The sequence below is a fragment of the Drosophila nasuta genome, chromosome 3 (assembly GCF_023558535.2).
Source record: "Drosophila nasuta strain 15112-1781.00 chromosome 3, ASM2355853v1, whole genome shotgun sequence".
Taxonomy (NCBI): domain Eukaryota; kingdom Metazoa; phylum Arthropoda; class Insecta; order Diptera; family Drosophilidae; genus Drosophila; species Drosophila nasuta.
The window spans coordinates 45,102,228-45,128,897 of record NC_083457.1 but is presented as its reverse complement, the minus strand read 5'-3'; the positions used below and the strand labels follow the sequence as shown (position 1 = coordinate 45,128,897).

Sequence of the window (26,670 nt, the reverse complement as noted above, 5' to 3'; positions counted from 1 at the left end):
TGCGTGCGAAATTTTAAATGTGTGTATAAAAAGTGGAGCGAAGCACAGTTTCTGTTCGTCTTGTCGTTTGTTTATTTGTTTTGTCTATTGACAAATTGTATTGAATGCCGCATGGCAAATTGGCAAAAGCATAACTCGAGACATTATGTCACACGGCAATTTCTGTCGAGGAAGTTGCACAGAGTGGATGCCTGCCATATTTGTGGCAACGCTTAATGACAAATGTTTAGCATCAAATCTAATGTAAATCGTTTGCAGTAGCTGCTAATGAGAGGCCTCCACTTTGGGTTCAGTTTCCAGTCGCTCTTTATGGCGCATTAATCGCTTATAGTCTGCCTCTCCTTATAAATGAGTGCGATAGCAAATAAAGAGATACATCAGACATACATATACATATATATGTGTGTAGTATATTCGCATGATACATTTATATCTCACATATTCAATATATATATCAAATTCAATTGAGTTTCATTTGGTTGCGTATACGCCACGTTGGCTGCTCATGCGCATGCTGTGACGCAGCTGTTGCCTTTTGCTCTAATTAAATACAAAATTCGATTAATTCCAAGAGATTTGCCACTAAGATACAGACACAGATACATATACATTTATAGATACACAGATACAAATACAGATAGTTGAAGCACGCAATTCAGTTTCTCTTTGTGTTCGCGCTTCAATGTCAAGTTTAACAATTTCTTTTACTTGTTTTTGCGTCTCACACAAAATGTTATAGACGTATATATATTTGTAATCCGTTTCATGTGTCGACTTATTCACATTATTAATTATACATTTTATTTCTTCTATTTTTGCAGGATCAGTTTGATAATCTGTCTTTACACACAAACAGAGGCATTGATGTGCTCGATAAATATGCCAATTTCTTACGGGATCGAGTGGCCATAGAAACCGAATATGCCGGCAAATTAAGGTGAGTGTAAAATAAATATTAACATTTTATTTAATTACTACTGTGACTCAGCTTAAATTTGAAGAAACATATTATAATTGGCTTGATACAGTTTGACATTTCGGCTTGAATTTAGAATTTAACTGGTGATTCACACTTTTGCATATCAACGAGCTTCTCGCTTTATATTCAGTCCCGGATTCCGTTTTAGCTTCAGTTTTGAAATTCACACTTGGAGAGTAAATTTATGGCTTTCGCTTAGCCTACCTCAATGTGCTATACAGTTGACTCCCGAATTGTTAAGCTCTCTACAATAAAAAGAAATAAAATTCAACCACAATTTATGTATGCGAAAATGCTGAATGAAGAGATCCCAAAACAATTTAATATATTATTGTAGTGTATATATGTTTTGAGGTAATTTGAAATTGCAAAAATTGTCAATGAAGAGATCTCCAAGCAATTTAAAATATTATTGCAGAATATATATATTTTGTGGCAATTTTGAATACGAAAATGTTTAATGAAGAGATGCCCAACACAATTTATTTTATGATTTTTAAATATAGATATTTTATATAGCAATTTAAAAATAAATTGAGAGCGTTTTAAAAGACAAGGGCACTGAGGGATCATTTAACTTATAAAAACTTAAGCCAGAATAATTTATACACTTTCGGTTTCACGTTGAACTCGGCACTTAATTTGTTGCTTTGGTTTGTTTTTTGTATGAAAAATATTTACTGAAATAATTATAAAAGCTTTTAAAGCGTCCGAGATATGTGTAAATCATTTGGCGCCACTTAATGCCCATATTTGTAAGCCAATTAAATGATTTTTAGCTTATACATTTTTATTACTTATGCGCGATTGCATCGGCATCTCTCATTGGTGCCACAGGCCGCGCCCAATTCGGTGGCCTGTCACAGCAACAACACGAAATTAATAGACACAAAAAAAAAATAAAGAAATAAACAATTCCTTACAAGAAACAAGACACACATTAAAGCTGAACGCAAGTGCAGTTCTCATTAATGTTAAATCTGTTTTTATATACAAGTATGCATGTATGTATTTGTTGTAGTAAAAACAGCACAAGGTCAGCAAGTTGTGGAGATTGTGCTCCATTGGCCATTCCTGGGCAGTAAAATCAATTTATGTATAGACTAGAGAATCGAGAGCAAGAGAACGCGAGGGTAGCTAATTGTGAGCCATAAGCATATCAAATAAAATTTATGCTTATATTGTACTGTGGCGCACTTCAATTTGTTGCCCTTTAGACGCGGCTGTTGGGGTCACTCTTTGCCACTGAGAATGTGGAGCCGCACCTCAGCTTAGAGAGAGAGAGAGCGAGACTGAGAGGGAGGGAAGCTGTGGCCCACCCCATTAATATGTACATGCTCATGTCTGCGTCCACTCGCGCTGGCTAAATTGCGCAATGGAATGACAACTGAATAAACAAGAGCCGACCGCGACCTGCCCCACGCAACTGACACGCGACACTGCGCGGAAAACACCATGAGGCAAAGCGTGGGGCAAGAGGGTAAAAGCTGGAGAATTGGAGACGCTGAATACCCAGCGTAATTTTACCCACTACATATAAATATATACATAAGTATATTTATACGAGTGTTTGATTGAGCCTGAGTTACACACACAGACAGACAAAAGCCGAACCCATCCATGGCTCAACTTGCAACCAGGCGTCATAATTGTTTAATTTGCTTCATGATTATGCTGCTTGCTGTGGATGCCGCGCTGCCCAAGGTGTTCTTGGCAAAGCACTTGGGAAACGCTGCTCATCGTTAGGCAGCTATTTTGTCAATACCCTGTAAGTGGGAGGTAATTGAAGAGGGTTGATGACGAAATAATGAAAACTTTATTGGAATATGAGAAGGGTTATTAGGTGTGCATGATTAAGGAACGAAACATAAAAAGATTTGCTTAGCGATACAAAATAAAATAAGGTACACATTATTAGAATATGAAAATTAATATTTATGTATATAACTTGTATTTAAAATAAACAAGATTAAGTTATTGATACAAAATAGAATAAGGAAGATTAATTGAGTATAAAAATGGATACTTATATTCCTTGCATTTATATTTATATTGTACATCATTAAAGAGAAGAAAGTAAGGGACGAATATGGTATCTTTTACTTAAACAGATGAACTTAAGTATAAAAACAAAGTAAACAACATGATGTAAGGTTTTTAAAGAAGAAAAGATTTGTAAAACTTTGTAAAATATACAACTAATGTAAAGGTAGATGTAATTTATTGATTTGTTTCCTGCAATTTGTGATTAGAACATCAGATTGTTATGCTATAAATGACATAAATACTAGTGAGAATCACTTTACCAAAAGAAGAGGTATCTTCAAGTTCAAAACTTTCTACCAAGCAAGTACTACTTGTTTACTCTTCTTTTTTATTTCCATTTAAATTTTTATTTCTTAATGCGGTGGCGGCGTCTGTTCCCACAATTTTAATGGCGCAAAATGAGTCGAGAGCTGGCTGGCTTGATGACTGACTGACTCAACTCAACTCAACTCAGCTGAACTGAACTGGGTTGAACTGTGGCCTCTGCCGCTGCCAGCCTGCAGCTACTGGTAGGGTTGAGAGCACCCGTAATGACATTATCATTGCTCGACTGGCAGAAGCAGAGCTTCAGCTTCAGCGTCTTCCCAGGCGCTCAACTAGACCACAAACAGCAGCAGCGGCAGCGGCCACATGAAATGGAAAACTCTCAACTTCAAGTCGCTGTTATTAAATACAACCCAGTGAAATCTATAGACTGTAGACTACTGAAGACCGCTTTGCGTGTCTCGCAGTGGCAAAATGAAAAGTCTCTCGTGTTAATGCAAATACTTTAGCTTGTTTGTTATTGTTGTTACTACTACATACTATTACTATGCTCGTATTGTTATTGCTATTTCTTTGTATGCATAAACCAAATTTCACTAATGCCATGTTATGTTTTTTTGTTGATTTTCTTTTTGCAGGCGCTTAGTGAAAAATTATCAGCCCAAAAAGAAGGAGGAGGAAGACAATGAGTAAGCACAAAAAACACAAAACACAAAATAACAATAACTACTACTATACTATAAAACGAAACACATAGTTATAAGCATAATAACAATCATATAATAAGAGCAGCGAGAGAGCTGCTAATTGCAGCTGCTCAACTGTGAGCTACCCTGTAGCTAAGTGCGTGTGAAATTGCGGCACGAACGAAAGCAAAGAAGCTGAGTAATCAGCTATTAGTATAAATATTGAGCAGGTGTTTATAAGGTTTATAGTCTGAACTCGCAATCCATAATAATGTATAAAGCTGCTACTTTAAAGCAGCATACCTTCTATCCCTCTTTTAAACAGGGTATCATTAAAGCTTTCAAGTGGTTTTGCCTTAACACGATTGCACAAATTTTGTTAAATCTTTCGGAAAATTAACCATAATTTGCGCGATTTGTGTTTGGCAAGCTGGTTAGCAAAGTGTTAAATGGATTTTCGACAAATCTGTTCATATGACCAAAAGAAACTTTGGAGTTTATAGAGTACTCTTGGCTCTTATGCATATGCGTGAGATGTGAAAACAACGCATGATTGTTGCTATTTAGATGTGCGGTCTGTGGCAATGTTTGCGGCCAGGCAGCACTCAGTTTTAATTACATGCGAGAACTGGGAACGCTCTATTCCCATTCTTGAGTGGCGGCGGCAGAGGCCTGACATCATGACTACACAAATAGCAGAGAGTAAGGCGAAAAATTTGTAATGTATAGTCGTAAAAATGGCAATGAAGCCATTGAGCTTCGATTGGCCTCGCGAAACGCTTGAAGAGTTGGTCATGAAATATGACAGAGAGACATCAAGACAGCGAGACAGCAAGAAACATTTCAGTTCAATATGCCGCTGCCTTATACAGTTGTAAAAGACAATAAATTTATTCATGATTGCCGTTCGGTCGGGACGACAAATGACAGACACGGAGTGACTGACAAACCGACGACAGTGTGTGCGGCATTTGGAGGCGTGGGCGCGTGTCCAAGTCAAGACCTGGGCAGGCGCGAAATGGCGTGGGTTATTTGTAAGAGGGCTAAACTGATTGGCTTTGGCTTTGACTTGGCATTAACTTAACACTGACTTTGGTTCGCCACTTTTTACCACAGATTTACATCGAGGCAAGCGTTCCGCAATCTGCTCAAGGAGGTGGGCGATTTGGCGGGACAGCGCGAAGTTGTGTCCGAGACCCTGCAACTACAGATCATACAGGGTGTGACGCTGTTATCGAAAACACTGCGTGAAGATCGCAAGGTAAAATAAATCACCATCCAAACTATTGAACATACTAATGATGCACACTTTACACACTCGCAGAAATGCCTAAACGATGGCACCGTGCTGCAACAGACGCTGAGCGCACAATTGTCGTCGCTGGAGCGCGCCAAACGCAACTATGACAAGGCCTATCGGGACTCGGAGAAGGCCGTCGAGAATCACAAGAAGGCCGACATGGATTTCAATCTGAGTCGTGCCGAAGTTGAGCGTTACAAGAACATTATGACATCGAAGATACAACAGTCCGATGATGCCAAGAACGAGTACGCCAACCAGCTGCAGAAGACTAATAATCTACAGCAACAGCACTATGGTACACTACTGCCCGCCGTCTTCAATCGGCTGCAGGAGCTGGACGAGAAACGCACGCGTGGCATCCGTGAGTTCATCATTGGCGCCGCAGACGTTGAGTCCTCGGTGGCGCCCATCATTGCACGTTGCATGGAGGGCATCGTGAAGGCCGGTGAATCCATCAACGAGCAGGAAGATTCTCTCAAAGTGATCGAAAGGTGAGTTGAGCATGTCAAGTACATAAACTATAACTAAAGTCTGCTTTCTTACAGATATCAATCGGGCTTCCAACCACCAGCAGACATACCATTTGAGGATCTATCGAAGATGGACTCCTCGATAGCGACGCAATCGAACTACAGTAGTGTCACCTACAATCACTTGACCATTAAGGGCACGATCAGCGGTCCCAAGTTCAAGAAACCACGCGGCGGCATCTTGAACAGCATCTTTGGCAGCAACAAGGTGAGCGAAGCCGTTTGCGATTCTCAATTCTTGTCGTGTTGCGATTCCCGGTTCTCTGGTTTTGGTTAATTCAACTTAGCTGCAAGTTCTTCTACTACTATTCAACTTTCCTTATGTGGTCCTCCTCTCCATCTCTATCTTTCTCTGTTGTCTCTCTATAAATCTATTTAATTTACTTTTTTTTATCCTATCATTGCCTGGCACTTTTAGCTACTAGCTCTCTCTCTCACATCCGCTCTCTATATGTTTCGTTTGTTTGTGTGAGAGAGTTTGTCATATATTGAGTTCAACAATCAGTCAGTCAATCAATCAATCAATCAGCAAATCGATCTGTCAGTCAGTCAGTCAATCAATCAGCACATACGCCTCTTGTGTTCGGATGCTTCTTGTGTTTTAGTTTTAAGTTTATTCTTAAGTCATAGGCATTTTACTCATGCCGTCTCTATTCTCTCTCTCTTTCTCTTTCTATTTTTCTCTTCTGTTTTATCATTTATCGATCAATCGTTATGCCATTTGTCTATTATTTCTGTTACGAAACTAACGGACGTTGTGTTTCCAACTTTGCTGTAAGTACCAAGTGTCAAGCTCGGCTCATCTCAGCTCCGTTTCGTATCGTATCGTAACTCGTATATCGTAACGCCTCGCCTCGCATATCGTAACTCTCTCGTAACGTCTCGTATCGTGTCCTCTCATGTCTTCTCCTCAATTGTAAACTAAAAAAAACAAACCGATAACAGATCGTTTTCATAAACTCTACTATCTCTACTCTACTCAACTCTTGTATTTACATAATTCAGTTTTCCACTCCATTTGCTTGTTTAATCGCTTTTCACTCGCTTTTCATTGAAGAATTCGCCACCTTTCAACACAAATTGAAAGAAAACAAAAATAATCATACATATCAATTAATCATTGTGTTTAATTCTTTAATTCTTTATGCATATTTGTTGCTGTCACACAAAATTTCTAACACAATTGCTTTTACTTACAATCTTGAATCAAATTAAACACCACACACACAACATACACTTATACACATCCGGAAAAACAACATGTGATACTACCTACCGTTCGTTATCAATGAAATATTGAAAACTGTAACTTTGTATAAATCAATAAATAATACTATACAAATAATGAACTCAATTCGCTGCCAATAGCAACGGCAGATAATTGAAGCCTGTATCACAATGAAGGTATGATGTATGATATTCCTCCAGCTCAACTAACTAACTCTCTGCTCCTAACACATCTACTACTACTACTATAACTACTACTACTAATATAATAAGCTATCGCTCTGACTAATCACAACTGCTAAAACCTAATTGACACTAGCATATAACATATAAGCATATCTTCTTCTATCTCTCGCTCTGTTCATTGAGTCACCTCTCTCACTCACCAGCATTCCTCAACATTCAATTCTACTCAACTAAAATGATAATTCAATAAATAACTTACTCAATTACTTAGTTAGTTAGCAACAAGCCAAAGCAGCACACTCCACACTCACACAACGCAGAACAAATAATAATAATTAATTAAATTAATATGCAAAATGCAAGCATGTCTTTTTCATTAAATCTATGTGTTTTTTCTTTTGGCCTATTACTTGTTGTTTATAATTTGTTTTGTGTTTAGGTTGAGTTTTTGTTCTTATTTGTTTATCAACAACTTATTGCTGTGAATGTGTGTTTGTTAAAGTGTTTGTTGTTCCGCCTTGTATAGTTACTCATTGCACATAGTTCCCATACAACTTATTCGATGTCGATCTCAACGCTTTCTAAACTAATGCTGTGTCATTCGACCATCCATAGAACTCACTCACGGCGGACGGACAAAAGGAGGACTTTAGCGATCTGCCACCGAATCAACAGCGCAAAAAACTGCAGGCGAAAATTGCGGAGCTGCAGCACAAGGTCGATCAGGAGACGAATACGCGGGATGGACTCATGAAGATGAAGATTGTCTATGAGGCGAACTCATCGCTGGGCAATCCGATGACCGTTGAGGGTCAACTTAACGAATCCGAGCATGAATTGGAAAAACTGAAAAATGATTTGAAAAAGTATCAGGGCTATTTGGACAAGGCCAATCAGCTGCAGGTGGTCAACAACAGTCCGCAATCGAATCGCAATCAATTGCAAAACGGACACCGAACCTCGAGGTAAGTATTTCACTTTGTTTCTCTGACTATGAGAAGATTATTAACTTGCTGCTTTTCATTTCTTGGCAGACATTCCAATGGCAGCGCCAGCGCTGATGATCATAACGATGGCGATGATCAGCCCGATGATGCTGGCAGCTTAAGCAGGTCAGATTCTGAGGATAATGTGGCGCAAATACAAAATGGGCATAATAATAACAATAACGGGTACACTCATAAGTCTACGTTCAATGTTTATATATCAACACACACATACACACTCGTACAGAAACACACAATCACTCACATACATTAAACACACACACAACAACACACCTACACTTACCATACATTATTTTCTATTGTATTGCACTTATGATTTGGCTCGTTTTACTCATTTTGTATAATCTTCTCTTACTCATATTTTCTCATTGTACATTTATTTCTCATGTTTAATGGCATTTTTCGATTTTTGGTGTTGGTTCTTTTCATACTTTCCTTTTGCTCATCTGCATAAATCCTAATAAAAATTAAGTAAAATGAAAAAGCCCAAAGAAAAAAGTCCACAATATGCCAAAGAAAAGAAAACAAAATTTTTAAATTTATTTATATAATTTTGTAGTGAAATTATATTTATATTCATTATAGTTTTTTATATTATTTGCTTACACTATACATAGAACACGTAATAATGTGCGATTTGCAACTTCTTTCAAATATTTCGTTTCATTTTGCCTTTTCCATGGTGAAATCCAGCAGTTCGGCAAGTCCCGAAAGCGGCCTCGGCACCTCGCACACTTCGCTGCCCGGCTCCGGGCAGGGCAGCGCCAATGAGAACGCCATGGGCGAGGAGACGTGCTATGAAACGGAAGTGGAGCTGCTGCAACCGCTTGGCACATGTCGTGCACTGTATCCCTTCGAAGGTGAGTACAACATGAAGGACACTTTTGTATTTATCTAAGTTTTCTACTCTCTCTTTTTTTAGCTACCAGCGAAGGCAGCATACCTATGAATGAGGGCGAGGAGCTGCAGGTGATTGAGAACGATCAAGGTGATGGCTGGACGCGCGTGAGACGAGCGAACAACTCAAATGGCTGGGACGAGGGCTTTGTGCCCACGAGTTACATCGAATGCACACTCTTTGCCTAGACTACGCTTCCGTAAGCATTAAACTCCTATAATGATATGGGATAGGATGGAGCACAGAACGAGAAAGAACAGCAGGAGGCAGTTTTCAATGTTAACAAAACAGCATTTTTGCATATGTTCCATACATTTGTGTACTTTTGTCATAACTTTGCGTAACTTTGGACAGCCATAAAACAGACATGGAAATCACTTCAAATCAAACACTCACATACTCACACACACACGCACAACCATGTACATTGTCTTAAGGATAAGTTAAACAAGTTTTTGGATTTCTATACAAATGTTGTATACTATTTACTATGATTTTAAATGGCATTGATTCAATGATTGATAGAGACAAATAGATATATCATTACAACTATACGTAGTTCATATACTATATTTACTATATATATACCAAAACTAAATCTATATATACATATATATATAGCGCATATAGTATGTGTATATGCACCCCACGAGCAGACCTCACCTAATTGTAAGCAAATGCAAAACGCAAACGTTTCCCTCTTCACATCAGATCAACTTTAAGTAAAACAAACAATCATGTATTAACTATTTATATATATATACATACATCTATATACAAGCATATATATACATCAATATATATAGATATACACGTAAAAAGTATAATTTAAATACCAACCTTAAACATATTTTCAATCAACATCCATCACATAAAAAGTAAGCTGGTAAACATATTCTGAAGGCACCTGAAAATCAATCTAAATGCACTTTACAATATGCTTACTACATTTATTTTTTATAATCGCATTTCGCATTCGCATACTCTAAAAAACAATTACATATACGTATATATTTAATAGCACCTGCTACTTTTCGAGCTGACCAAGAAAAGCGACAGACCCTGTGGCTATTAGATTGTAGAGCACACACACACACACATTCTTAAAATCATTGCTAAATAAATAATACAATTAAATATGAGAAAATTCAACTAAAAACAAAGTGAAAGAAAAACACTTGGAACAATTATTGAGGATCGATCGAGTAATCCTCATCTATCTATCGTACAGCAAAAGTTATGACAATGTTGCATGTGTGGCATATGCAAATTGACGAATTGAAAAGCAAATAACGCGCTAGCTTGTTATATATGAAATAGCAACAATTGTACATTTTACTTTAAACAACTTAATTATAATTTTATACCTAATAACTTTTGTATTGCTTTTTGCCTTGTACATTTTCACACATACACTGACACCCCCACACACACACAAACATACATACACATTAATACGTATTTAATGAAATGAAAATGGAGAAAACAAAACGATTTCATGAAATTCGAAATTAATTTCGTTATAGGAGAACCATAAGTTATTTAAGTTAACAACATTTAAGGCTTAAGTCAAAGCAAAGCCGGGCGGCGCTACCTTTTGTTATGTGTTGAACGCCACTTTGCAATACATTTATTTATAATTTACGCATTATATAATTCGTATATATATGTATATGTACACATAAAGCTATATAAAGAAAAATACGTTTATATTAATAACCGAAATCAAAACAAATAAGTCTGCGGCAAAGCGAATCACTAGCAGGCCAAGCGAGTGATTAAGATTTTTAGTTACTTTTTCATTACATTCAATTAAATTTGTTTTTTTTGTAACAATCTCCGATATGACCGAAATGTCTGTCTACAGTCTGGGAGCAAACTATATGTCTAAGCAGGTTGTAAATACGTCGGAGGCGACATTGTCAAAACTGATCAAAATTTAATTATATTTATCAATTTCATTTTCGTGGTACGTAAGTAAAAGAAAGAAAACTGAACTAAGAACACACAAAAATACGCGTAATTCCAAAATTCTTAAATTTATATAATTTATATAGTAACTAATGCCGAGATAACAGACCAGACACTTGATGAGAACTGAAAACATGTTTTACACGAAGAGAGTGTGGTATGGTAGAAATGAAAATTAAGTGGCAAAAGGTGTCATATGTGAAAATGGTCAATTTTAAATGAACATGACAACATATGTAATAAAGAATAACGAAAATAAAATGAAAATTGAATAAAATAAATATTTGTTGTTTGAATTGGGCGGGCATAATCGTGAATTACTTGAACTGCTTCATTTCGCACTGCTTCCGACACTGCTTGTTTGTGCAATAAAAGCTGTTTGCTTTGTCACACTTTTGGGAATTTTAAAGTGGCGCCATCTGTCGACAGAAATACCCTTTACTGCATGGCGCCATCGGTTGTCCATGTGTTATTTGTAGTAAAATCCAACACCGCAGTCCAAATAAATATTGTATGTTTATTGAAACTCAATTTGATATACATATTGTTTTGGGTGTTGCATTGTTTGTTGTTGTTTTTCAGTGTTTTGCTACATTTAAATATAATAATATTTTGTATATGGTATGTATATATATATGTTAATATTGTTCACATCTGTCTATATATATAGGTATAGGTTTTGGTAATGTTTAACAAAATTGTTAAAGTTAAGTTATCGTACTACAAACTCGTATATTCGTAAGCCTTGCTACACACACACAAACACACCCATACCCACATCCATTTCGATACCCACGCACACACACTCGGACTCACACACACACAATCGGCACTTTTAAAGCGCACTGTCCTTAACCCTTAACCCATGCTAGTCCTTGTCTTCAACGCTACACGTTGATATGGTGTTATTTTTACAGTATTCAGAGTACTCGTTTTTTGCAATTAGAATTACTCACAACTCCCTCTCAATAATAAATATCTCATAGTAATTATAGATTTATAAGAATAGCTAGTAGATAAAGATAGCGATCGTGTACAGATCAAATAGACTTAAGTTTCAGTTACAGCAATAGTTGATAGTATCTAGGTTTTGCTTTTAACAGCCGAAAATAGAGTTTCAACAATGATTACAATAGTTTCTTCTCATAGCACAACCATTTTTGTTTAGTTATCGTTATCGGTTTCGATTCGTTTCATATCAAATATCGAAAAAGGATTTGTCGGCTAAAAAATGAACAGCCAAAACGTGAAGAATACATAATTGATAATTATCTATCATATAGTACTTTAACTCAAATGTATTAGACACCTCTCATTCTCTCTCTCTCCTCTCTCTCTTTCTTTCTTTTTCTCTATTTTTGTCTCTTTCGTTTCTTTGTGTTTACCCTGGTTACCTGGACAATTACAGACATACTCGAACATTTTTGAAGCAGTTGCGTTTCGCAGGTTACAACAATGATAATGAATTAATGAATTAGTTCTTAACTAGGGTTTTTTTTAGAGTAAGCAACATCTAAGATTAACCTGGGAAGTAGAATTTTGATAGTTGGCTTGAAATCCATCATCGCTAACTAACGATAAAAAGTCGTTGCAAAGTGTAGTAGTAGAAACAGTTAAGCGAGCTCGCAGTAAAAAAGATTTCTTGTCTTAAAAAGTACTCTAGTTTTGCGTTTATAATAAGTATGACACAAGTACAATTTAAATATGTATAGTAAGTAAGTATTTTTTTAGCAATTTTGTTTGATTCTTTTGTTTTTCGAAAACTTTGTATTCATTGTATTTTTATTTTCGTTTTATTCACAAGTTTGAAACTCCGAGTTGAAACTTGTTTTTTTTGGTTTTCGTGTGATTTTCTTATTTTTTATGTCAACCTTTTTTTTTCGGGGATTTTCCATTACAAGAGATTGTCCTGTTGAAAGTCAAAATTTCGAAGCTGAATCAGAATTTTGAAATATGTCTAGGGGCAGGGCGGTTGGCTAAAGGGAAGCTAAAAGTTTTAAGTGTTGTGTTGCGCTTTCCAAAAAATGACTACAGTAAATTCGTCTTAATCACACTTTAGTCGCACTCACACACACACATGCACACATACATACATGCACACACACGCATACATTGAAGAAGATTGTCATATTAATTAAGTTTCGTTTTTTGATATACATTTTCATATTCCATTTCGGTATTCGTTTTTTGTACACTGACAGAAAAGTTTAGCTGGGGCTGGTGAAACCTTTTGTGGGTTTCTATTCTGTGCTGCCTGATAAAGTTTATTTAGTGTTTTGGGTTAATTTGCGTAACATTTGGCTAACAGATATACGTAACGGTAAATATACTATATGTTTTGTTTTGGGTAGTGTACTATATAGTTTAAACTATTTAATTGTTTAACTGTCATTTCGTTGCCTCACTTTCGACTTTCTCTTTCCTGGTACAAACACAACAACAACACATCAACATCAACATCAACTTCATCAACGACAACGATAAGCGTTAAACACAACAACGACAACAACAAGCAAAAATATATATATTTATATTGTATATTATCTTTCTGGTACTCTCAATTTTTCATTATTATTGTGCTCTCTCCAACTTCCTAACTGTATCTAACTTACTCAAACAAAGCTCTCACGGGTCGCACACATCTTTTTGTAAACTCTTCTATAACTGTCAAGCTCTTTGAACTATGTATATAACTATGTAAGGGGGCGAAGGACTAAACAAAACTTATGAACTAACAAATTGAGCTTTAAGTTGTAAGTGGTATTCGCATATCGTTATAAATATTATTATTTAATATTGGTGTTATGCATTTCATTTGAATTATTGTTTTTGTTGTCGGACGACGCATTCGCAATCGGAATCGGATTTGCGTGTTCGGTCAAGGAGAATTATCCGAATCGGAGCCGCCATAACTGTGCATGGGGAAAAGCGGATACCATCCATTAATATGCTGTCCAATGTTCACCTTGTCCAGGTTCACCTCGGTGCCACCAAGTCCCTGATTGTGCTCAAAGCCCACGCATCTCTGCCACACCATGATGACAATATTCCGGCCAAACACATCAGAGCTCTGCGGTCCATCGGGCAAAAAAACGATGCGAAATGAAAAAGACAAAAAGAGAAAGAGGGAAAAAGAGAGGGAGCTGGTTTATTTGCATACAAATTGCGTTAATTTCACAGTGTGTGTGAGCGGGTAATTACTTGGCAACATATATAAATAAATACACGAGTGACTGCACTGACTGCTGACTGACCAAAAGGCTGTTGCTCGGTTGCTGCCGCTGCTTCCGTGTGTGTGTGTGTCGCATGTGCTGCAAATTGGCCGCGTGCCTCAATTAATCGCATTACACGGCAGCAACATCAACTGGCAATAACCTTGTGCTTGTTGTCGCTATTTGCATCATCATTTGCTCACCTGGTACTTGATGGTCTGCTTGTAGAAGGGCTCTGCCGCATGCCGCACCACGCGCGTCTTCTTCTTGTGACGCAGTCGATCCCCATCCTTGATGTAGCACTTCACATACGTATCTGGCGGCGTCTCACAGTCCGCATTCACTATGTTGCGGGCACAAATCAGCTGCCAAAGAAATTAAATGGTTAAATACATTTGCAAACAATCAATAACGAAATATAGTAATTAATAGTAGCGGATTCTATGAAATATATATTATTTCATTTGCAGCAGTCTATAATGAACTCAGCATTTTCAATAATTTATAGATTCATTTCATAACTGAATATCAATTAAATTTGGCAGCCTGCCTGCATGGCAAATAAATCATTTTTCAAGCGAAATGTTCAATATGGAAATGCAATTTCACTTCCATCAAATTTAATTAAAGGGTAAAGAAACAATATCCAACAAACAACTTATTCGTTTCATTTAATCATATGAAGAATGTTTACACATGAATTTTCTAACCAATAATCAATTTATATTTGTCTTTGACTTCTATCAAGTAACGTAAAGAAATATTCAATTACAATTTGTTCCTTGAAATTGAAATATCTACAGAAATTTCTTTGAAGGAAATTGAATTTATTTTTAATGAAATATAATTTCTATGAAATCTGCATAACATAATCTTAAAACACATCTATAAACGTTGTTAAGACTATTATTTATTAAAATCTATGCAGTTAAATGTTGCATTGAAACTAAAACGTTTTAACAGAGCTGGGATATTTAATCCTATAATTTTAAGATTTATTTTTCACATAGTCAAATATATATTGTTTGTATTTTAATATATGAAATGTTTACATTTAAAATACTACTAGTAATATAACTTCACAAATAAATGATTAACTAGTCGCCATAAAATCAACAAGTTGAAATGAATGAAAACTAAGAGAAGTGAGTAATATTCAATTACAGTTTGTTAGCTTCTTTTATTGACAGTGATATAAAACACCTTTCCTTTAATGCAACACAAAATACAGTTATTCAATTAAGTGTATATAGTATTCCAAAGCTTACCTCCACCTCGACATTGCCTTTGATTTTGACAAAGCCCATTTTAAGCTCCCCGTAGCGTGCGGTGGTCAGGCGATAGCCCTTCGGATGGATCTGGGAGGGTCCCAGCTTCAGGCCATAGCTCGACTCGCTGCCCGTAATGGCCGAGACGTTGACATAGCTGCCGCTGAGAGTCTTGACCACGCTCTGCTTCCGCTGTGGACTCTCGTTGCTGTCCGTGCTTGTGCGCTGATAAATGCTGCCCTTGCGCTGGGGGCTATCGTTGCTGCTGCTGTCGACGCTGGGTCGCTGATAGACGCTCCCCTTGCGAGTAGGCGTACCCAAAGGAGGCGTGTCGTGTGTCGACAACGCCACATACATGCTGCCTTTGCGCTGCAGCAGTGGCGACTGCGATTGCGGTTGTGTGTCGCCCAGCTGGAACATACTGCTCTTGCGTTGCTGCTGCTGCAGCTGGCCGGCTGTCAAAGTGTCCTGGCCACGCAGGTTAACCATGCTGCCTTTGCGCAGCGTCTGCTGTGTGTGGCCGCCATCGCCCAGATTGCTGCCCAGCAGCTGACTTTGCCTCTCTTGCGCCACATTCGAGACGGAGGCCGCTTGCTTGAGTCGGGACAACGCCTGCTTGGCGCTCTGAGGGGGCAGCTGGGTGCCTGAGCCCTTCCAGCGTGGACGAAAGCGTTTGTCTTCATCATCGGACGGGGGACTGGTGTCCGTTGTGCCAATGCCTGGGGGCAATTGATGCTGTTGCAATTGCTGCTGCAGCTGCAACTGCTGCAGTTGCAATTGCTGTTGCTGCGAGAGATCCAGTATGGAGCTCTTGCGACTGTTGGGGCCACTCGGAAGTCCCACTCGACTGGCACCTGCATTCAGAGATAGACACAAGGGAGCAAGACAGAGCCAAAAGAGAGAAAGAGAGGGGATCAGAAAAGCACAGACAAAGTTTGTCCATTTGTAGCATCAATAAGGACAAATGACGCTCAACTGAATTCAACTTTAACTCAAAGTATCAAAGTTTTATTTTTTACTGCGCGAAATATGAAGAGAGTTACAAGAACACGATCTACGAGTAAGTCTAGTTACAAGTTAATGTCGTAGAGGAAGAGAAACACTCGAATGTAGCACAAAACAAACATGCAAAGTAACAGGTGAATAACATACTATGCGTATACGTAATAAACTAATATATTTTAAAGAAGAGTTAAGAGTGAGGAAAATTTAAAGTGTATCTAACAATAATGGAAATACAGGATGGAATGTTAAGTATCGATAATGGAGTTTAGATTTAGATTTAGAATTTAATCAATAAAATAATTAAAATGTAATTTTGAGTATGTTTAAATGAAGTAAGTTTTGGAGTAGTTTTGGATAATATTTCAGTGTGTGATGTTTTGTCGGTATCAAAAATAAAAACATTTCATTAGAACATATGTCACAATAAATTTTATGACAAAGACAGCTTAAAGCCTTAAAAAGTTTATTGATGTTTTAGCACTAATAATTAACTACTTTTTCTTTATGGTATAACTATAAAGTTAATGCGATTTTCTACGGTATACTTCAAACATAGTCGAGTTGCTTGTTTATCATTACAAAAAGAAACTTTAATTTGTTGATTTTCAGAATGAAAGTTTTGAATGCTGAATGATATTAGAGGTAGCTAAGATTTTATATATATACATAAATTTACCTCTGACAAAGACAAATGAAATGTTAAATGCATTTATTCAAACAGATTATTCTTTGTTTATCGTTGACATTAATTTCTACACTATGATTTAAAAGATATCAACTGATTGATTGTTTACTTTGACGAAAAATTAAGAGGAAGTCTCAAATTAAGTACCATTAAAGTTAGAAAAAGTAAAAACAAAATTCTCTTCTTCATTAATGGAGGTATGATTGCTTTTATAAGATAGGTTTTAAAGAATGTCTAGTTATTGTTTAATTACTATAACAATAAAATCAATAAAGGTCTTAACATTCCTGAATGCAGTTCTATCTAAAATTTGAATGGAATATATTGAATTACTAACCATCATCATCAGTGATGGATTAATAAATTAGCAGAATTTTAAATTTGTTTAAATGTGTTACGCTTACTTTCCATTACACTTCACAAACACTATTTATATTTGTTTATATTTGTTTATATTTATTTGGTATTACAAATGAAATACCCCAGAGAAGGCAGCTAAACACAGACACCGCAATCAATGGCTGAAGCGAATATTGATGACGTGCTCAATGCACTTGGTAAGGATTAAGTTGTTAAACACAATGAGCTTGATGGCTTGATGACTCTTCAACAGGCTTCGGCCGGATGCAGCTCATCATCTTTTTCAGCTGCGCCACTCAGCAGATGTACGTGGCGAACGAACAGTTTGGACTGGGTCTTGTGTCGGTGGCCGCCAGCTGTGATTTTGCCATCGATGACCATCGGATGGCGTGGCTGATAAGTGCGGTGTTTGTCGCCCAGGTGTGTTCCAGCCATTACATGGGCTACAAATCGGATGAGATTGGCAGGCGTAAGCTGTTGGTTATCTCGTCGGGACTGTCAATGATCGCCTCGTTCATTTCATCGTTAATGCCCGACTTTTGGTCATTCCTTGTGATGCGTTTCATTGTGGGCTGCTTGTGAGTAGTGCAGAGTTAATCTATTTAATCTGTGTTAATCTATTTAATATATTTCCCATTTAGTCTCACAGGTCCCGGCATGGCGTTGGTCACCTACATGAGCGAGTTCACTAAAGTTGCGCTGCGTCCCACCGTGGTGAACTTTATCAGCTATTCGGTTGGTGTCAGCATGATCTATATGCCACGTAAGTGAAGAGTTTACACTTCCGTAAGTGCTGTTTTACCCTTTGTGCCTTGCAGTGATGGCCATGTGGCTGTTTCCGCTAAAGTTTGAAGCCAAAATTTGGGAAGGTTACAACTTTACCAGTTGGCGTGTATTGATATTGATCAATCTGCTGCCTGGCGTGCTCTCTTGGATTGCCTTCTTAATAATGCCCGAGAGTCCCAAGTATCTGCTGTCCATCAATCAGCCGGCAAAGGCTCTTGAGGTGTTAGAAATGTGTTGTCGCTACAACAAGGGCAAAGATGTGACGCTCAAGAGTTTAGGATTTGAAAGTGTGTCCCAGCCACGCCTGCGCGGCAATTCAGTCACACAGCATAAATTGTAAGTAATTAGATAAATTTTTTATTGCATTTTAATTTATTTTTTAATAGCTTGCTGGCTCGGATGTGGTATGAAACTGTGCCACTGTTCCTGGGTATCTATCTAAAATACATGGTGCTTATCCTCATCATTTTATATATATTTTTCGCCACGTAGGTATTAAGTATATTTTTAGTTTTTATACCTGCTATCCATGTTCTTAATTAGCGCCGACATTGATATGTCCTTATATAGCAAATAATGTTGAATGGCTAAAAACGATTGCTGGTATATTTTGTATACCATATTTTGAATGTAGATATTCCAACTGTATACCAAATGAATTTAGTATACGCTACATTTTGAATGTAGTACAATATCAATATACCAATCACAGATTTTTTGGTACATTAATTTGGTATGTTTTTGCTTTTATTAAAAGTGGGTAGCGGGTATATTATAGTCGAGCATACTCGACTGTAGCTTTTCTCCTGTTTTTTCTTTAATTTTTCTCGCCTTTTACAGCGGCTTTGGACTGACTGTTTGGGTGCCGCGCATAGTCAATATGGAACACACTGTAGAAGAGGAATTAATACTGTGCGATCTGGTGGAAGTAGCTGAAGCAGCGGAGGAGGCTGCAAACAACACTTTGAGCGAATCAAAGGTTTGCAAATTGTTGTTTTGAGTGAATTCTCTTTTATGTTGGTCAATTCGTTAGTGCACTATCTCAAGAACCTTGCTGCTTGGTAGCATCTTCAACGGCTGCAGCTGTTTGGGCATGAGCATATTGATCAGTTTGCTCTTACTTTGCCTTAGGCGTAAGGTCATACTGCTGCTTTTCACAATATTCGCTGTTCTGGCAGGATTTCTGCTTAATTTCATCATCACGCCAGTCGTGCTACTTTCATTGTTTATCTTTCTCTCAGTGCCGCCTTTGTGCAGCCTGAGATTAACGATAACCGTGCTAATCGATGTGATACCCACGCACATGAGGTGAGCTCACAATTAAATAGTTAATTAGCTAATTAGCAGTTATTTTGATTGCAGAAGCAAGGCTGTTGCTCTGGCGATGATGTTTGGTCGTATTGGCGTACTCACTGCCAGTTTATTCGTAGGCTACACACTGAAATGGAACTGCTTTGTCACATTCAATTCGTTTGTACTTGCCTTGCTAAGTAGGTGCGTATACTTAATATTGCATAAATTAACAACTGCGTTTCACAGTCTGCTGCGTGCTCATCGCGCGTTTACCCTCGGAAAAGGACATCGTTCGACTGTCAAACAAATAGCTAACTTCCATTTTTTTTGTATGATTTGCATTGTGTGTCAATAAATACTTTCTTTTATTATATATTGGAAAATGTTTTTCAAATTATATTGTATTAGTTGATTTAAATATAATGCCATATAATGATAGCCGATGTGGATACTGTGCTCGATCTGATTGGTAAGTGTCTGTTCTCTTCATTCTTTTGTCACGAATATCTTTGCTTTAGGCTTCCGCTGGATGCAGTTCTTAATGTTGATCGCCCATTCGTGCCATACGATTTATGTGGTCAGCGAAATTATGGGAGTGCCATCGATTGTGGTGGCTTGTGAGTTTAAGTTGAACGACACTGAACTCTTTCTGCTGACAAGTGCTGGATTCGTGGGCATGATTGTCTCCGGTCATTATGCTGGCTACAAGTCGGATATCATTGGACGCCGTGCCTCGCTCTTATTTGCCATGTCGCTGGGTCTGATTTCATCGTTCTTAAGCCTGCTCATGCCCTGGTTTTACGCTTTCCTATTCTTTCGTTTCGCAACCGGTCTATTGTTGGTATGTGTGCGCTTCTAAGTCGAGCGAATAACTAGGTTTTCATACTATTTGCAGCGTGGGCGCTGTGATGACAAACAGCTTTACGTATCTCGTGGAGTTCACCAAAATCTCGCTGCGTCCCATAATCGCCAATTTTGCATCCTATCCCATTTGTATGGCCGGCATTGTGGTGCCATGTGAGTGCTTTATAAATATAAATATTTTCACTTTATAATCGAAGTGTGTTGCAGTCATTAATCATCTCAATGAACCGCTGGACAGCGTACTCTGGAGTTGGGATACTTTTCATGTGCGTAGATGGCGGCTTTGTCTGTTTTTCAATTATGTGCCTGGCCTCATTGGCCTTATTATCATATACCTTCTGCCAGAATCGGTGAAGTTCTTGCTCTCCATTGGCGATGGGGAACGCGCCTATGAAGCGCTTGATCGTCTGTGCAAGCGGAATCACGGCAAAAGCCTCAGTGAACTGGATGTGACAGGCGTCACACAGCCACATATACGTGTGAGCATTATTTCACACCGAAAATTCTTCGTACGCATGTGGTATGACACAAAGCCACTTTTTGGGGAATCCTATCGAAAGCCCGTCATACTCATTATCCTCATTATGTGCGGCGTTTTCTTTGTGTGAGTTGAGATTGAATTACTGTTGCAAGTACTAACACAATTTATGTCTTTAACAGTGGCAACGGATTGAATTTGTGGTTTCTGAAAATCAACAATCAATTGACTGCGGAGGAGCGCATCATGTGTGATCACTTGGAGGATACAACGCATCTAACCGAAGGCAATGTTTGCTCTGATCGACCCGTCAGCTACCTTGAGAATATGATGTTGGGCGCGGCATCGATATGCTGCTGCGTTTTCATCAGCATTATGCTTCGACTTATCAGACGTCGCAGCGTGATGTGCATAAACACAATTATTGCAGCTCTAGCTGGCTTCAGTCTTAATTTTATCAAGCACAACAAAGTGCTGCTCGCCGCCTTGTTGATCTTTATAGCGATGTGCACCACTTGCATCTCACTAGTTGCCTCGGTGACTGCTGATGTTGTGCCCACCCATCTGAGGTGAGATTTTAGGTTCCATGTGGAACATCATTTTACGACTACAACTAATTATGCAGCTTGCTTTTTCGCAGAGGTAAAGCAATCGCTTTGGTCTTTATGTTCGCGCGATTTGCCGTCATTATTGCGAACTGCATCTTTGGGCATTTTGCACATACTTGGTGCCTGATAACATTTAACTTATTTGTGTTAGTGACTGTTGGTAAGTTGTATACAGTGCGTATACTTACTATTTTTTTATTGGTGTTCTTTATTTCAGCGGTTGTTATAATGATATTATTTCTACCGGTTTAATACGCCTCCAAAATCTGAGCTACTATGAAAATCAATCAATCAATAAATTGATTGCAAAATAGGGTTGTTGTTGACCTTAATCAATCAATTAAGCGTCGCAACATGTGTGCCAGAAAATGTGTAAAATCTCATATTTAAATTAAATAAAGTATATTTGAATTCCATGTATTTTATAAACCTTTTTTTTTTTTGTTATATTTGTTTAATTGATAAGTTACTTATTTTACTCGACGCATATAGTAGAAGCAAAGGTAAACTATTGGTTGCCCTTCATTATTAAGAACAAAGCTACATAGAATTCAACGGCATTTAGACGTTTGTCTGTGACACATGATCTTTCCGTCAACGCGTTGCACAGTCAACTTTTAATGCAAGGAGCACAGATTCTAACTATATATTCTGAGAGTGCTACATATTACAGCAGTTCTCCATATTCTCCGCTATACTCAAACTATATTAGCTTTAAGTGAACTGTTCTTGGTTAGTAAAACACGCTATGGCTTGGTTCATTTTTTGTCCATTGAAGAGTTGACTTTTTGCGAGTAGTCCTTGCTTCCAGCCAATCATCTATGGCTACGACTCAGACATTATACTGAGGGTGATTTCTTTTTGTAGTTGCATTTTCATGAGCTGCCTGATGTTATATTGTGTGTCATTACTTGGTTGATACCTGCACTGAAACACCTGCGCTCCATTAGCGTCCTCTGCGCCCCCACTTTTGAGGTGAGTAGGCGTCATATTTACAATATTTTAGTTTTATAATTTGCACGTACACTCATTGTTGGAATAAGCCTAATGCATGATTATTCGTTGAGTGACTTCTGTGCGGTGTATTTCCATTATTTTTAAATCAATTTTTAAATTTGTTGGGTTGGACATGGGTCGTATACATAATATATTTATGCTCAATGCTTATGCCAACTCATTGCGAGCGGCCGCTACTTTATCATATTTGCTACCCGTTTAATAAAGAGCTGCTGTCATGTCAGAAAATTCCATAAATAATAAAAGTAAAGTATTTTTCGGGTACTCTGCGTCGTATACGTGATATGCGTAATTATTTGACAGGCATGCTTCATTAAAACTTTTGCCAAACAGCGACGACGATGATGAAGGGCAGGCGGCGGCTGGCTGTATTATCAGCTGGCACAATCAGTCAATCAATCATTCAATCAATTGAGCGCGCACACACACACACAAACAAAATATTTTTGTTGTTGTTTGCGGCAAAAAGGATTATGGCAAAAGTTCAAATATTTTTCTCAAGGCCCATCAGCCAAAAATAAAATAAATGTCAAATAAACTTGGCAAAAGCTCTTTGCGAGTGTGTGTGTCTGTGTGTGTTAGCCGGATGTGAATGTGCGTTAAATGTTAATACGACGAAAGCGACGCAGTGGCCAAACATATTGAGAGCAAAGTCAGCAAAAACTTGCTCAACTAGCGCTATAATAAGTAGACTCGATTATTGGATATACACACAGATACATTGTGAGAGGGGGAATTCGTGTTGAAATGAAGTGGAACTGGTCAAAGCCAATGTAGTGCATTTGAGCAACTCGAAGAAAATAAGTTAAAGTGAGGGATTCAGTCGAGTTTGAGGATAGGAAGCGAGAGTGCTGATAGAAATAAAAGTATATAGCAGAGGAATTATATAATAGAAATTGAAAGTGCAGTATGAACAGAAAAAGAATAATAGCAGATACTATATAGAATGATGGTCGAAAGAGGAGTTCACTTACAAGTGGCGTTAAGAGTAGAAAATGGGAATGAAATATTCATACAGAATTCAGTTGATTTGCCAGAAATGTATAAATGCAGGGAGATAAGGATAAAAAAAAGTTGTTCACAAAAGAATAGAAAGAAAAAAAAATAAAGAATATAAAATGCAGTCAAATTGCCAGAAGAAAGAGAAGCATACGAATTTTGTGCACTTAATTGTAGTCAGAATGTTTAATTACAGACCCTAATAAATAATGATAAATGAAAAAAATAGTTCACAAGCAAGTCGCTAAAATTGCTGTTGTTGTCAGCTTTAATGAGAGTTTGTTACTTTGGCAAAGGTAGAAACATGAACCGGAAAGAAAAGAAAACGACATGGCAGTAAAAGCAATTGTTGGCAAAGGAAAGCGAAGTTGGAGTCGCAATAAAAGTTGTGGATAAATAAATTACAGTAGGAGTAGGACTCATCAAGGTGGCTTTTTTTATTTTCATTCTATATTTAACAGCTTGTTGGAGGCACATCAAGCATTCATCATTGCTTTGCCATTGCCCACTTGTCATTGTCGTTATCGTTTCGATTGTTCTTCTGTTATCTTTTCGTCTTCATTTTTTTGGCTCATTTTTTATGCGCCGTTTCATATTTTAAAAGTTAATTTCAAGGTTGAGCTATTCCTCCAGTGACGACGCCAAAGTTGAAGGGTTTATGGCAGGCGTCAAGCAGTTGTCAGAGCCAACAGGTAATAAGGCGTGGCAGCTCACGCATGTGTCTGTGTCTGTATGTATGTTTGTGTGTAGGTGTGGCTTTGCATTTTAAATAAAATTTGTTTTGGGGCTGCTTTTGTTGCTTTGTGCAAATAGCAGCAATAAGCTGAAATAAGCCCAGCCAAATGATGGCATCAAAAGTTTTCTTGTGTCCTGGGACTTGACTTTTGCGCCTTTCACATTTTATTTTATACTTTTTTTTTTGGCACGCCACGACACAGGATTACCAATGGTGTGTGAGTGTGTGTGTGTGGCTTAATAAGATGGCAATAAAGAAGAAAGAGATAGAGTGGGAGAGAGAGAGCAATGCGTCTGTGTGATAATTGAAGTGGCTAAGGAAATTTTCTTTAGCGCAGACAGCGTGCATAAGTAAATTGTGTGTGAAAAGGAGTGTGAGTGAGTGTGTATGTGTGTGTTAATTAAGTGGCATGCAACTTACAAGTGCTACCTCTGAGAAACAGCATAACAACATACATATAACAAAGCATAACTTGAAACTCGTAACTTCAACTCAAAACGCAAACAAAAGTACATTTTGCATTCTTACCAGTGGTGGGTGAGAGAGTTGGTTATATTTTGTGTGTTCTTAAATACTTTTTGCTTTGCTTTTTGTACTTTGTTGTAGTTACTGTAGTTACTGTTGTTGCTGTAGTTGTAGTTTTGGTTGTAGTTGTTGTTGTTGTTGTTGTGGTATTTGTTTTAAAATATTTTTGCAATTCTGTGTATATTACATTAACATTGATGCTGCCAAGCTCAATTTGCAGTGTGGTTTTGCTTTGTATAATTTACAGAGAAGGAAGTTTCTTGTGATATATATAGTAGAATAATATATAGTATATTTCTTGTGGCTACTCGCAAATAATTTAATGCGATTTATACAGCCGTGCAAATAAGTGTTAAATATATTATACGATTTAGTAAGTAAAGCCTTTGGCTGTTCAAGTTTTTAGTGTTGTTTTGAGGTGCATTTATCATGTTGATTCATATTTTTTGTTTTAGTTCGATTGGTTAGTTAATTAAGTTTCATTGTTTAAAGTTTTTTTAGTTGGCATTTCATTTATTTGTTGTGTTTGTCCAGTTTGTGTAGGGTGTGTCAAAGCTTTGATAATGCGACACCGATATTGTGGCTAATAGTTGTAAGAGAGATGGGAGAGCAAAGAAATTAGATAGGCAGTTGTAAATAGATAGGCCAAGGCAATATAGAGATATTAGGGATTTAAGTGTATATAGTTCATAATATAAGTTGAGAGTTGCAATAGTTTTGTAATTAGGTGAGCCAGACACACAGCAAGGCAGGAGGTTTAAAGGAGAGATAGATAGAGAGAGAGCGATAGTGACAGCGAAAGAGAGCAAGTTCGTGTCGTCATACTTGCACAAGGACATCAATACCCCTTCTAGCATAAATATGTGGCATATATATTTGGTAAAATATATGTGAAATGTATTCTCAATATAATAGTATACTCACGTCGGGAACCCATGCGTTTGTGTTGCTCGGTGCCGAGGCTCATTGTGCGTCCTAGTTCGCCGCGCACAGCTTTTAAGGACTTCAAGATCTCATCCGGATCGCGTCGCGCCACCGAGGAGCGACGGCGTCCCACCAAATACGAGGTGGGCGGCGTGGCCATCGCATCCTCCTCGAGTCGATTCTTCTCGGCATCCTGGAAGCTCGAGCGACGCGAACCAGGCAATGAGCGCGAGAAGTCCTTACCCAGCTGATACACCTCCACCTCCATCGTTTCCGACTGCGATGAGCCCCGTCGCGATCCCGCAATCCATGCATGATCCGGATGCAGCAACGACGCCCCATCGCCAATCGAATCCACCTCATCCGAAATCGAGCGCTGCATATTGTAGTCGCGTCGCAGCAGCCGTGTGACATCGCCACATGGCGCACCAGCGCCGGCTGCAATGGAGCCACGTGGCGACACACTGGGCGACTTGCTGATGCTGATGCCGCGCAGCCCCTTGGGATCCTCCAGACGGCACCAGATGGCCTGGTCGTCGAGGAACGCCTGCTGCAGCTCAATGTTGCACTCCCCCAGGAATATGGACTCGGTGTGCGGGACCAGATCCCACAGCTGGATGTCAATGTAGCGATCCATCAGGCTGTCGGCCTTCACATGCGCGAACGTCAATGTCGCATTCCAAATGGGATTTTGAGTGGGGCGACTAACCTCTGTCTGCTGTACGCTGCCATCGCCACTGTGAAGCAAGGAAAAGATGAGTTAATATGATTGGTAAAGTGGCAAAGAATATGCTTTTGATACACGCTACTCAA

At 38.2% G+C, this 26,670-nt stretch overlaps 4 protein-coding genes across 17 annotated transcripts in view; 3 read left to right on the top strand and 1 right to left on the bottom strand.

Moving 5' to 3' along the window:
- The window catches only part of LOC132789426 (formin-binding protein 1-like), a 39,559-nt gene extending 28,939 nt beyond the window's left edge, over positions 1-10,620 (top strand). Inside the window, exons 2-11 of one of the 10 annotated variants that reach the window (XM_060797438.1) lie at positions 822-937; positions 3,928-3,978; positions 5,092-5,236; positions 5,300-5,769; positions 5,824-6,016; positions 7,177-7,212; positions 7,837-8,186; positions 8,256-8,333; positions 8,922-9,088; positions 9,151-10,620. In XM_060797438.1, coding sequence (XP_060653421.1) covers positions 822-937; positions 3,928-3,978; positions 5,092-5,236; positions 5,300-5,769; positions 5,824-6,016; positions 7,177-7,212; positions 7,837-8,186; positions 8,256-8,333; positions 8,922-9,088; positions 9,151-9,314 — 1,770 coding nt within the window. In that variant the 3' untranslated portion in view covers positions 9,315-10,620. Of the gene's footprint in view, positions 1-821; positions 938-3,927; positions 3,979-5,091; positions 5,237-5,299; positions 5,770-5,823; positions 6,017-7,176; positions 7,213-7,836; positions 8,187-8,255; positions 8,394-8,921; positions 9,089-9,150 lie in introns of all 10 variants that reach the window. The other 9 variants (XM_060797434.1, XM_060797433.1, XM_060797439.1 and 6 more) reach the window with 9 other exon arrangements.
- Positions 10,621-13,090: 2,470 nt separating this feature from the next.
- Positions 13,091-26,670, bottom strand: part of LOC132790312 (regulating synaptic membrane exocytosis protein 1) — a 62,901-nt gene continuing 49,321 nt past the window's right edge. Inside the window, 4 exon segments of the mRNA XM_060798803.1 lie at positions 13,091-14,167; positions 14,513-14,674; positions 15,578-16,431; positions 25,858-26,594. Of these exon segments, the coding sequence (XP_060654786.1) occupies positions 13,976-14,167; positions 14,513-14,674; positions 15,578-16,431; positions 25,858-26,594 (1,945 nt within the window). The 3' untranslated portion in view covers positions 13,091-13,975.
- Positions 17,667-20,071, top strand: LOC132792005 (synaptic vesicle glycoprotein 2C-like). Of its 2 annotated transcripts, none has more exons than XM_060801188.1 (9): positions 17,667-17,824; positions 17,881-18,205; positions 18,269-18,390; positions 18,446-18,749; positions 18,800-18,901; positions 19,254-19,392; positions 19,447-19,721; positions 19,776-19,903; positions 19,953-20,071. In XM_060801188.1, the coding sequence occupies exons 1-9, from the start codon at positions 17,785-17,787 to the stop codon at positions 20,015-20,017; spliced, it is 1,500 nt and encodes a 499-aa protein (XP_060657171.1). In that variant the 5' UTR covers positions 17,667-17,784; the 3' UTR covers positions 20,018-20,071. The 2 variants fall into 2 exon arrangements, with proteins under 2 accessions (XP_060657171.1, XP_060657172.1); XM_060801189.1 differs by having other exon boundaries at positions 17,668-17,824; positions 17,898-18,205.
- LOC132792007 (putative transporter svop-1) lies at positions 20,047-22,067 on the top strand. 4 transcript variants are annotated; one of them, XM_060801190.1, is made up of 7 exons: positions 20,047-20,175; positions 20,225-20,543; positions 20,602-20,723; positions 20,778-21,174; positions 21,231-21,617; positions 21,674-21,816; positions 21,874-22,067. In XM_060801190.1, exons 1-7 carry the CDS (start codon positions 20,139-20,141, stop codon positions 21,906-21,908), a joined length of 1,440 nt encoding a protein of 479 aa, XP_060657173.1. In that variant the 5' UTR covers positions 20,047-20,138; the 3' UTR covers positions 21,909-22,067. The 4 variants fall into 4 exon arrangements, with proteins under 4 accessions (XP_060657173.1, XP_060657176.1, XP_060657174.1 ...); XM_060801191.1 differs by having other exon boundaries at positions 20,048-20,175; positions 21,689-21,816; XM_060801192.1 differs by lacking the exon at positions 20,047-20,175 and having other exon boundaries at positions 20,405-20,547.